Source organism: Odocoileus virginianus, chromosome 19, assembly GCF_023699985.2.
Source record: "Odocoileus virginianus isolate 20LAN1187 ecotype Illinois chromosome 19, Ovbor_1.2, whole genome shotgun sequence".
Taxonomy (NCBI): domain Eukaryota; kingdom Metazoa; phylum Chordata; class Mammalia; order Artiodactyla; family Cervidae; genus Odocoileus; species Odocoileus virginianus.
In genome coordinates, this window is record NC_069692.1 from 49174969 (window position 1) to 49187140 (window position 12172).

General features: G+C 39.1%; 1 protein-coding gene across 1 annotated transcript in view; it reads right to left on the reverse strand.

Moving 5' to 3' along the window:
• The window catches only part of COL19A1 (collagen type XIX alpha 1 chain), a 424857-nt gene that overhangs the window by 235955 nt on the left and 176730 nt on the right, over positions 1 to 12172 (reverse strand). Inside the window, exon 11 of the mRNA XM_070450224.1 lies at positions 6627 to 6680. Within this exon, the coding sequence (XP_070306325.1) occupies positions 6627 to 6680 (54 nt within the window). The remainder of the gene's footprint in view (positions 1 to 6626; positions 6681 to 12172) is intronic.

Consider the following 12172-nt stretch of genomic DNA (forward strand, 5'->3'; position numbering starts at 1 on the left):
ATAGAATAAAATGCAATTGGGAAGTACTGCACTCATCAAGCCTCTACTTTTGTCACTGGCCACTGAAGTGCATCCATGGAGCTCATGTACCATGCTGTTAAGGTCATGGCATCATAACAGGCTCTAAGAAGCAGATCAGTAATGCTTTTCTCAAGTGTAATTTTTCTCCCCATGTGACGCTAGTGTTGCTATCAATGGCTATTCAGCACTGGAGAAAAAAAGACATAGCACTCACCATAAAGCATACAGAATATAATGCATCAGACTCTGAATTTAATAATGAATAAGAGAGGCATCTATTACCACTGTTTGCTATAAAATGTTTGTACACAAAGATGCTCAAAAGCACAGTAGTGGGCTCTGTATGTTATGAGAGACAGGTACTCTTATCCAAATGCAAGATGAACTTACTTACAAAACAAGAGACAGATTCAGAGACACACAGATTCACACAGATTCACACAGATTCAGAGACACACAGACATAGAAAACAAACATGGTTACCAGGGAGAAGGGGTGGAGGGATGAATTAGAAGTTTGGGATTAAATATATGAAATAGATAATCAACAAGGGCCTACTGTATAGCACGGGGAACTCCACTCAGTATCTTGTGACAACCTATAATGGAAATTAATCTAAGAAATAATGTATATCTGAATCACTGGATACCTAAAACTGACACAGAACTGCAAATCAACCATATTTCAACAAAAATTTTAAATGCAGGATGAAAGCTGAAGGACAGTATTGCAACTAGTTATAAAAGCACGTAGACTATGAATTAATTTTCATTGGAAAAGCTACTTACTAACAGTATGCAGCATCTTTAAAGATCATTTGATACAAAGTAATGGTATTTGTTAAAAAGATTTACCCATCTATTCATCATTTTCCCCATCCTCTATTGACTGCTTCTTTCTCCCTAGCAATGGCACCAGCTGTCAGCAGCCAGTATTGCAGCTTTGTGATTCCAACATTTTTGTATTCAGTATACAGATTGCATTGGTGGAAGGAGATTAACGCGACAATTTTAGAAACATCAGATGCTAAAATTCTGATAAGACTTGTTTGAAAGACAATAATAAAGTTGCAGAGGAAGAGACTAAACTGAATGATTGAAATTCACTTTTCCAAGATTACATAAGTCCACAAAAAATAAATTAAAAGATCTATTTATATCTACTAGAGAAAACATGTTTTCTAACCCAGTTTCTAATACTAGCAAATGTTCATATAGCTCTTCTGTATGCAAGACTCTAACTTAAATGCTTTATGTTTGATGACCCCTTTAGCCCTAAAAAAAAAAAGACTATGAGTTAAGTGCTCTTAATACTATCATTCCATTGTGAAAATGAAGAAATAGACACATAGAGAATAAGTAATGTGCTAATTAGTACACCGGGTGGGCAGTGGCAGAGCTGGAATGTGAGCCCAGATTGTTGGTTTCAATGATCACATTAACTTTATGAGATGCTCCCTCAAGTGTGTTCTCAGATGCCAATGTTGAACATATCTCATGGTAGGTCACAGTCAAAATCATTTAATTACAAACTGTAAGGTGTGAAAAGTCGAGGTCTTATATTTTGAAGGCTAAATTCTAGCAACTCAAAATTTTGACAATTGCAATATGTGCGATATGCATTATTTAAACTATAAGGTAAATATGAGTCCAATACCCCAGTGCCATGAGGATCAAAGTTCTTACACACACACACACACACAGACACACACACACACAGAGTCAAGAGTGCATTGAGTAAGATATCAAAGCAGTTTTTTTGCCCTAATGATTAAGAGTTGTTACTGCTGAGCACGAAGGATGCTATACATTCTGCTCTTGCAAGACAGCCCCATGAGGCAGAGTACCATCTTGACCAAAATGCAAGAGTGTCCCATTAAGAAAGCTGAACTGCTGCATACTTCCCTTTAAAGGAGGGAAGGATGTAAACTAAAGGAGGTTTACATTTTCCAAAGTGAGCTTGTCCACTATGTGTTAAAGCTGGCACAGAAGAAATTATTACCAAAAGGTACATTTATATCAATATATGTTTAATATATAAGAATAAAGACCATAAAAAGACCCTGAATTCATTTCATGGGAATATTAATTTCTTTTAATTTTCTCTGAGGTGTTAAGTAGCTGCAGCGAGCTGACGTATTGAGGTTATTCAGTCTGTGCTCCAACAGAATATTCCTGAAATTATGATCCCCATCATGGCTTGACTTCAGTACAGACTGAGAGAGCTATTATAATGCCCTTCATTCCCTAAGAATGTGCACCTACACTTACTGAAAGGCAGAGTGAACTGTCATAAATGCTGAGTGATTTTGGTTTGTGGAGTCAGTTTATTTTAGCATTGAAAAACAGACAATGAGAAATGTGGTGTGACTAAGTGGGGAAATAGACTTTTTGGTCAAACAAGGGATTAAGACTCACCTCACCATTTTCTGAAAGAAAATTTCTTACTTTCTTAAGCTCTGTTTCTTACTCTAAAAACAGGGATACTCTCACCGCCTGCACTTTCTAGCCCATAATGTTGAGGTAAGGATTGAATTTAAAATTCCTCATGAAACCAGTTTTTGAAGAATGGCAAAATATTTAAAACCACCACCACCACCAGTGGAATAAATAACAGCATATGATTCTTTATCCCTACTCAATATTCAAAAAACTAAGAACATGGCAACCAGTCCCACCACTTCATGGCAAATAGATGGGGAAATAGTGGAAACAGTGACAGACTTTATTTTGGGGGGCTCCAAAATCACTGGATGGTGACTGCAACTATGAAATTAAAAGACACTTGCTACTTGGAAGTAAAGCTATGGCACAGCTAGATAGTGTATTAAATAGCAGAGATACCACTTCGCTGACAAAGGTCTGTATAATCAAAGCTATGTTTTTTCCAGTAGTCATGTATGGATGTGAGAGTTGGACTATAAAGAAAGCTGAGCGCTGAAGAATTGATGCTTTTGAACAGTGGCGTTGGAGAAGGCTCTTGAGAGTCCCTTGGATACCAAAGAGATCAAACCAGTCAATCCTAAAGGAAATCAACCCTGAGTATTCATTGGAAAGACTGGTGTTGAAGCTGAAGCTCCAATATTTTGGCCACTTAATGCAAAGGGCCAACACATTGGAAAAGACCCTGATGCTGGGAAAAGTTGAGGGCAGGAAGAGAAGGGGGTGACAGAGAATGAGATGGCTGGATGGCATCACCAACTCCATGGACATGTTTCAGCAAACTCTAGGAGATAGTGAAGGACAGGGAAGCCTGATGTTTTGCCATGGGATCTCTTTTCCATGGGATAGCAAAGAGCTGGACATTCTGAGTAATTGAACAATAGCAAAGTACTTTTTTTAAAATAGAAGGGAAAAAGAGAACTGTCATTACTTTTTCTTATTCCTCCTTAGTCATGACTCCTGAATACCTTTCGCAAAATTAAGGAAAAGAAAATGATATCAACGACATGTTAATTAAGTAACCAAGTGAGAAAATGTGCTTTGTCATGCTTTATAATGTCCCTAATGAGCTATAAGAGGCAGTGATAGTGCTGAAGGAATAACATGCTTATGGGTGGGGCTATGTGAAGGACTCTTCCCAGATCATTGTCAGAGCTGGGAGCGCTCTCAGCAAGACAGTTTTAGATCTGAGCAAGTAGAAAGCAGGCAAATAATGTGTGGACAACTGATTAATTCTGAAAAGTCAAATCACCTTACTTTCTGACCCCAAAGGAAAAATTTCCAAATCTCTAAGTTAACGTCAGGCTGCATCCCCCCTCAAACCTTCTCAGAGTTTTATTTGAGTGTCTGGATAAATTCTTTCTCTATTTCTCTCTAATGCTATCTGAACAAACTTCTAGAAATCTTTGTTTTGCTCCTCTCTCCCAGGGAGTCACCATACATGTAGCTTGGTTACTTTTTGCAACTGGAGTTAATCTCTCTCAACAACCTACACTTATCAGAAGATAACATCCTTACATAATGAATGGTCAAAACCTTGGGCTACTTTTTATGTTTTTGCCACAATCAAACACTAAATTGCATATATTTAACCTCTGTAATATCACTGTGCACTCTCTTCAATCTGTTTTCCTGGTTTAGGTTCTAATTCCTTGTATTTTAGACGATTATAATAATCTCTTAATTTTTAATATGAAAATTTAGCAAATAACTACTACTTACTCCAAACATTTACTAACACTAGGAATTCCAAGAAATGGTCATAAAGAATATGATAGAAAGAACAGAGTCACAGGCAAAAGCTTCAGTTCTGTCCATTTTATAGAACACACTGCAAAAGCAGTCTTCATGTAGACACAGCATGAGCCACACGCCCCCCTTCAGAGGAGCAAGGGCGTATCTCCACCCACAGAGCACTGTCCATGCCCAACTCCAGCTGGACTCTCACTGTGTTTTCCCTGCAAGCAACTAGAGTTCCAAAAGCCTGAATGAAGGCTTCAAATTTCATCATACTTTCAAACTCTAATCCTAATCAATCTTAATGATCTCTTTGCATTGGATGAAAGGACATTGCAGTGATGGGGACTTCAGAACCCAACAGGTTCTCAGAAGTGATTTTCTCAACAAGTGACAGAACTGGGACACACATTGAGCTCTGCTTCCCACCGAAGAACTCTGACCACTACTCCAGGTATCTCCAGTGACAGGGTAGTGGGGAAGTAGTAGCTCTATTACCTGTACGGGCCAATTCAGTACCCTATTGTCCTGTGAGGAGGCAGAGAAGATGCAGACTCCCCTAGCTCCAAGACACTGGTTTCTAACTCCCTCTCTCTGGTGGAGAAAAATCCTTTCTAAGAAGATAGGAACAAGAAGCGTGTCATGTTAAAGGTGCAGATAGGGCTTCTTAGGAAGTAAGAGAAGAAAGCTGTGGGGGCTAGAGCCTCAAGCTTGGGTGAATTAGTAGGGTTAGCTTCTGGGATACTTCTCTTTGGACCCCTCCCCCTCCAGGGGAAGGAAAACTATGATAAATCGAGACAGAGTATTAAAAAGCAGAGACATCACTTTGCTGACAAAGGTCTTTATAGTCAAAGGCATGGTATTTCCAGGAGTCATGTATGGATGTGTGAGAGCTGTACCATAAAAAAGGCTGAGCACTGAAGAATTGATGCTTTTGAATTCTGGTGCTGGAGAAGACTCTTGAGAGTCCCTTGACAGCAGGAGATTTAACCAGTCAATCTTAAAGGAAATTAACCTTGAATATTCAGTGGAAGGACTGGTGCTGAAGCTGAAGCTCCAATTAGGGCCACCTGATGTGAAGAGTTGACTCATTGGAAAAGACCCTGATGCTAGGAAAGATTGAAGGCCAAAGGAGAAGGGGACGACAGAGGATGAGATGGTTGGATGGCATCACTGACTCACCAGACATGAACTTCAGCGAACTCTGGGAGACAGTGAAGGACAGGGAAGCCCGGCCTGCTGCAGGCCATAGGGTCGCAAAGAACAGACATGAATTAGGAACCCAACAACAAACCCTCCAGGTCTTACTTTGTTCACAAGCCCCAGGACTACAGTGTTCAGCCTCCCTTCCCACTGTGCTGCAGACCAGATGGATTTTACAACATCTGGGCATTAGGGAACCCGATCTAGCTTATTCCTTATTCCTCTGTCCAAAAAGTAAGTAGTATGACCCTTCAGAACCTTCTTAAAACATTTTTTATGAGGTGAAGGAGGGAAACCATGGGAAAAAATAATTCTCCTTGTGGACACTTGCCTTAATAAGGAGTATATCTACTGTAAATGGTGAATCTTATGGCCTGAAAGGAGAGTAATCTACATTTAGAGGAAAACCCAGATTTTATCTACCCTCCAAATTCCATTGTAAGAACACAAGTAAAGTTCTGGGGGGATAATTGCCTTGGGGGAGGGGGCAGGAGGGAGGACTTGACGTTACCTGGGACAGGAGCCCTGAGCTTGGGGAACAGGTGCAATGGAGGGGGAGTGACACAGATATACAGGGTCCCCTCCCTTTTCCTTTTCATCCCTGAGATACGACTTCGGCAGACCCCTCAGCAGATCGAGACTGGGGGTAAGCCTGGCTCATAACACAGGTCACAGCAGCATATATGTAAAAAGTAAAAAGACCCAGAAAGGAGAGAGAGAACTGGAAGCCAGAATATCAAGGCAGAAAAGACCGTGAAGAATGAATATAATAGGAGGTATATAAAACCAGGGAACTACCTGGTAGTTTCGACAGTAGAAATATTGGGCCTGCTTGGCACTGGCAAGCAGTGTCCTTCAGTCATTCCCGGAAAAGGTCTTCAATTTTCTTTAGCACCAGAAATTGACCAACAATCACACGATCCTCCCCCCATTCCCTGGTCTGTTTTATGCTATTTGCCCGCTTTTTGGCAGAAGAGTCAATGTCCTTGTAAAGCTTTTTAAACCAATAAAGTCAGTGGCCTTCAAAACAGAAACAAAAACAAAAAAACTAGGCCTCTACTGAGCCACACACACACACAAAACAACTACCTTGATTCTTACTTCGCAGTAATTGAGTAATTGTAGCTAGTTCTTCCAAGCATAGTCAAGTCTCAGTAGCATTAGACAATAACCATATTTCAGTGGCCAAATGTAAACACTATGTTAGAAAAAAGAAAGGCTTACATCTTGTCCATTAACGCCTGACAAACCTGGATCTCCTTTCTCTCCTGGTTCACCCTAGAAAGAAACAATTTATACAGTGAAAAATGTTATATCTGCAGATCTTTACTAAGAGAAAATAAAAGAGTTACATTGTTTGGGTATTTATAACAACATGATTACTTTGCTAATCCCTTGAAAGAAACATTTATTAAAAAACAATTCTGAGTCCTAAAACCAAAAAGAAGTTTAAGGGTTCAAAGAAAAGCTGTATAAAAATGATTAAAGTGTATAAATAGAACAAGGATTATTTTATTTTTTTCCTACAAGCAACAAAGAACTTTCTGGAGGGCAATTTGGTAATATATAATAAGGGTCTTAAATATATTCATTTCACTGGGACCAGTGATTTCACTGCTAAGAATGAATCCCAAGAAAATAAACAGAGATGAATAGTTTTAGCACTAAGATGTACAGCGTAGTGCTATTCATAGTAGTAAAAAGAGAAACATTCTAAATGTCCAGTAATAGGGAACTGGCTAAATTACAGCATAGAGATATAACGGAATATGCTCCAACCATTACAATCATGTTTATGAATTTTAGTTTATACTATAGGAAAGCTCTCATGATATAAAAAGATACAATTGTTTAACAAATTTAGTGAATGAATACCTGTTTTTATTACTGTAAAGCTACAAGTGTTCATAAGGGCCACTAATAACATTGTTGATGACACATCTCATAGTTGCCTGTATTTTTGTTTGATTACTGTCTGAAAGGTGTATGCTTTTATTGGTATACCCTGCATATCTATGGTGGGCTTTCCAGGTGGCACAGTGGTAAAGAATTTGCCTGCCAATGCAGCAGATGCAAGAGATGTGGGTTTAATCTCTAGGTTGGGAATATTGCCTGTTGGAGGAAATAGCAACCCACTAGGTTAAAGCATCTGCTTACAATGCGGGAGACCTGGGTTTGATCTGTGGGTTGGGAAGATACCCTGGAGAAGGAAATGGCAACCCACTCCAGTATTCTTGCCTGGGGAATCCCATGGACGGAGGAGCCTGGTAGGCTACATTAGTCCATGGGGTTGCAAAGAGTCGGACACGACTGAGCGACTTCACTTTCCAGTGTTTTTGCCTGGAAAATCCCATGGACAGAGGAGCCTGGCAGGCTACAGTCCACGGGGTCACAGAGAGTCAGACACAACTGAGTGGATGAGCATGCATGCTGCATATCCATGGCATAATTAAAACAAAAAAAAATATAAGTCTGTCTACCTAATCATCCACCTGTCTACCTGTGTCTAAATCTACCTGAGTCTCAGAAGAACTAATGAAAGAAAACAAATCAGAAAAATAAAAGTAAATAATCTATGCATTCTATGACTATGGACAATTTTATTTTCTTCAGTATATTCGATGTTTTTCAATTCTTAAAATAAACATGTATCATGAGTATAATTTGTAAAGTGTTTTAAAATAGGAGAATATGCTGTGTGTAGAGAGAACCCATTCATCCCTAAGTGCATCACACATTACTCTCTGTGTGTAAAGCAGTAATAGTAGCAGTAGCAGTAATATTAATAGTTATCTCTGCTTTGTGCCACTAGGGTTATTTTTATTCTCTTCTTTATATATTCTGCTACTCTTTGTTTTTTAAGACAATAAACATTATTATTTTTATCTGCAAGAAAAGAAAAGCAAGCACTTCCTGGGCCAAGATGGTGAAGCAGGAAGACCTTGAACTTACTTGCTTCCCTAGATACACCAGAATCACAACTATTTATAGAACACCTACCAGTGAAAACTAACAGAAGGGCTCTTCTACAACTAGAGATATAAAGAGAGAATCACAATGACAGGTAGGTGGAATGGAGAAGGGAGATGATGTACAGTCAAATCTTATACCCGAGGTGGGCAACCCACAAAGGGGAGAATAGTTACAATTGCAGAAGTTCTCCTAAGAGGCAAGGGATCCAAGCCCTGGGATCCTGCACCTGAAAGATGAGCCCCTAAAATATTTGGCTTTGAAGGCTAGTGGGATCACTTTCAGGAGACCCACAGGGCTGTGGGAAATAGACTCTGCACTTAAAGGGCACCCACAAAGACTCACATGATCTAGCACCCAGGATAGAAGCAGTAATTTGAAAGGAGCCTGAAGCAGACCCACCTGCTGATCTTGGGGAGTCTCTCAGAGAATAAGGAGGCAGGCAGACCTCACCCTGGGGACACAGACGCTGGCAGCAGCCATGATGGGCAGCTCATTCTACCGTGTGGACACTGGGGCTGACAAGTAAAGCTCTGGAATCCTCTCTGGCTTATCAGCCCTAGAACCCAGACTGCACTAACTCGACAACCTGTAGATGCCAGTGCTGGGATGTCTTAGAACAAACAACTAATTGGGTGAGGACAGAGCTCATAAGGAAGCAGACTGCCTTAAGACTCCCTGGATTTTATTGTTGTTGTTGTCAAGCCAAGGATAAGACTGGATTCAGAAAACTGTCTGAGAAGACGGCAGACTAATGTCGCACAATAACCATCTGTTAGGGTCTGAATGCCAGGTTCTTTTATAGAACCAAAGAGAGAAGCAGTGAGGAACTAAAGTCAAAAGGCAGAGTAGAGAGGGACAGGTGATGGGGAAGGAAAATAAGACTCCCTGGTCTTAACCTGAGCCCACAGATGCCCCTGGATACATCTCTGCCGACCAGGGGACTGAGGATTCAGTTCACACACTAGTGTGCACACACTGGACCTGGGATGTCCAGGCCCCTGTAGCCAGAGACCTATGGCCTGGGCCTACCATCCAGCCTGCTCTAGATTCAGTGCCAGTCTCCCCTACCAGTAGGCAGGCACCAGTTACAGGACACCCTGGGATTCAACTCCACTCAACAGATGACCAACATGAGCTTTGAGACACCTTGGGCCATTCAGCCAGCTGTCCTGGGACCTGACATCACTCATCACTAGGCTGAAACAAGCTTCAGAACACCACAGACTCTGCAGCTAGCTATGTCAGGAATCGGGTTCTTCTACCAGTGGTCCCAAAGCAGCTCTGGAACCCCTGGGCTCTGCACCTAGAGACCCCAGGACCTGGCTCTGCTGGCCAGTTGCAAGAGATATAAATCACTATGGGTAAAATAGAAAAGCAACATGAATGTAGTGTACAGTACAGGGAAATATAGCCATTATTTTGTGATAACTTTGAAGAGAAAATCATCTGCAAAAATACTGAATCACTGGGCTTCCCTGGTGGTTCAGAGGTTAAAGCATCTGCCTGCAACGTGGGAGACATGGATTTGATCCCTGGGGTGGGAAGATCCCCTGGAGAAAGAAATGGCAATCCACTCCAGTATTCTTGCCTGGAGAATCCCATGGATGGAGGAGCCTGGTGGGCTACAGTCCATGGGGTTGCAAAGAGTCGGACACGGCTGAGCAACTTCACTTTCACTTTTAACGTATTACACCTGAAACTAATAAAATATTGTAAATCAACTACACTTAAATTAACAAAAAGGAAAGCTGGAGTAGCAATAATTTTTTATACACAATAGATTTTAAAACTGCAAACAAGAGACAAAGATCATTACTTAATGACCAAGGGCTCAATCTAAAAAGATATAACAATTGTAAATATATATGAACTCAACACAGTAACACTTCTATACATAAAACAAGTGTTAACAGACAGTGAAGAATCGTAACCAACACAATAATAGTAGAGGGACATTGCCATCCCACATACATCAACGGGCAGATCATTCACACAGAACATCAATGAGGCCTTAAGTAACATATTAGATCAGATGAGTTAAATATATCAACACTTCAGTCAAAAACAAAGGAATGTATATTATTTTCAAGTGCACATGAAACATTCTCCAGGATAAATCACATTCTAGGCCACAAAACAAGTCTCAATTTTAAGAAGACTGAAATTATATCAGTCATCTTTTCTGACAAGAATAGTCTAAGATTAGCAATCAACTGCAAGAAAAAAATTCAAAAAAACCCTACAAACACATGGAGGCTAAACAATATGCTACTAAACAACCAATGAATCCCTGAATAAATCTGAGAATAAATCAAAAATTAAATGGAAAAAAATGAAAACACAGTAATTCAAAAACCTATGGGATGAAGCAAAAGCAGTTCTAAGAGTGAAGTTTATAGTGATATGCAAGACTACTTCAGGAAACCAGAAAAATCTCAAATAACCAATCTAACCTTATATCTAAAGGAACTGAAAAAAGAAAAATGACCAGAATCCAAAATTACTAGAAAAAAAAATAAACCATAAAGATCAGAGAAGAAATAAATGAAATAAAGACAAACAATATAAAATAATAGAAAAATCAATGAAATCACAGCTGGTTCTTTGAAAAGATAAATAAAATTGATAAACCTTTGGCCATACTCATCACAAAAAAAGGGAAGAGGAGTCTAAATCAATAAAATCAGAAATGGAAAAGGAGAGGTTACAACCAACACCACTGAAATACAAAGGACAATAAAAAATCGCTCTGAACAACTATATGCCAATAAGATGGAAAAGCTAGAAGAAATGGACAAATTCTGAGAAATGTATAATCTCTCAACCAGGAAGAAATACTAATATGAACAGACTAATTACCAGTAAAGAAACTGAATCAGTAACAAAACAAAACTCAAGTCAAGGACCAAATAGCTTCACAGGTGAATTCTACCAATGATTTTGAGAAGAGTTAATATCTATCCTTTTCAAATTATTTTAAAAAATTTAGAGGAAGGAAAGCTCCCAAACTCATTCCACAAATCTAGCATCACTAGACAAAAATATCACAAAAAAGAAAAAACTATATACTAATGTCACTGATGCTAAAATCATTAATAAAATAGCAAACTGCATCCAAAAATAGATCAAAAGGAGCATATATCATGATCAAGTGGAATTTATCCCAGGGACACAAGAATAGTTCAATATTTGCAAGTCAGTACGATACACCACAATAACAAAGTGAAAAATAGAAGTCATATAATCATCTCAAGAGATACAGAAAAGATTTTTCAAAATTCAACATCCATTTATGACAAAAACTCTCCACAAAGTGGGTAGTGAGGGAACATACTTCAACATAATGAAAGCCATATATAATAGGCCCACAGTTCACACCATAATCAATAGGGAAAAGCTGAAAACATTTTCTCCAAGATCAGAAACACGTCAAGGATGTCTTTTATCAGCATTAAAGTCAAATAATATTAGAAGTCCTACCCATAGCAATCAGACAGAAAAATAAATAAAATCATCCAAATTAGAAAGGAAGAAGTAAAACTGTCACTTTTGCACATATATGATACTATACATAGAAAGCCCTAAAGACACAGCCAAAAATCTACTAGAGTTCATCACTGAATTCAGTAAAATTGAAGGATACAAAATTAATATACAGAAATCTGCTGCATTTCTATACACTAATACCTATGACAAGAAGACCAAATTTTCCAGACTAGAAGATCTAACCCTCAAATTTATATAGAATCTGAAATGACCCCAAATTGCCAAAGAAATCTTGGGGAAAAAAAAAAAAA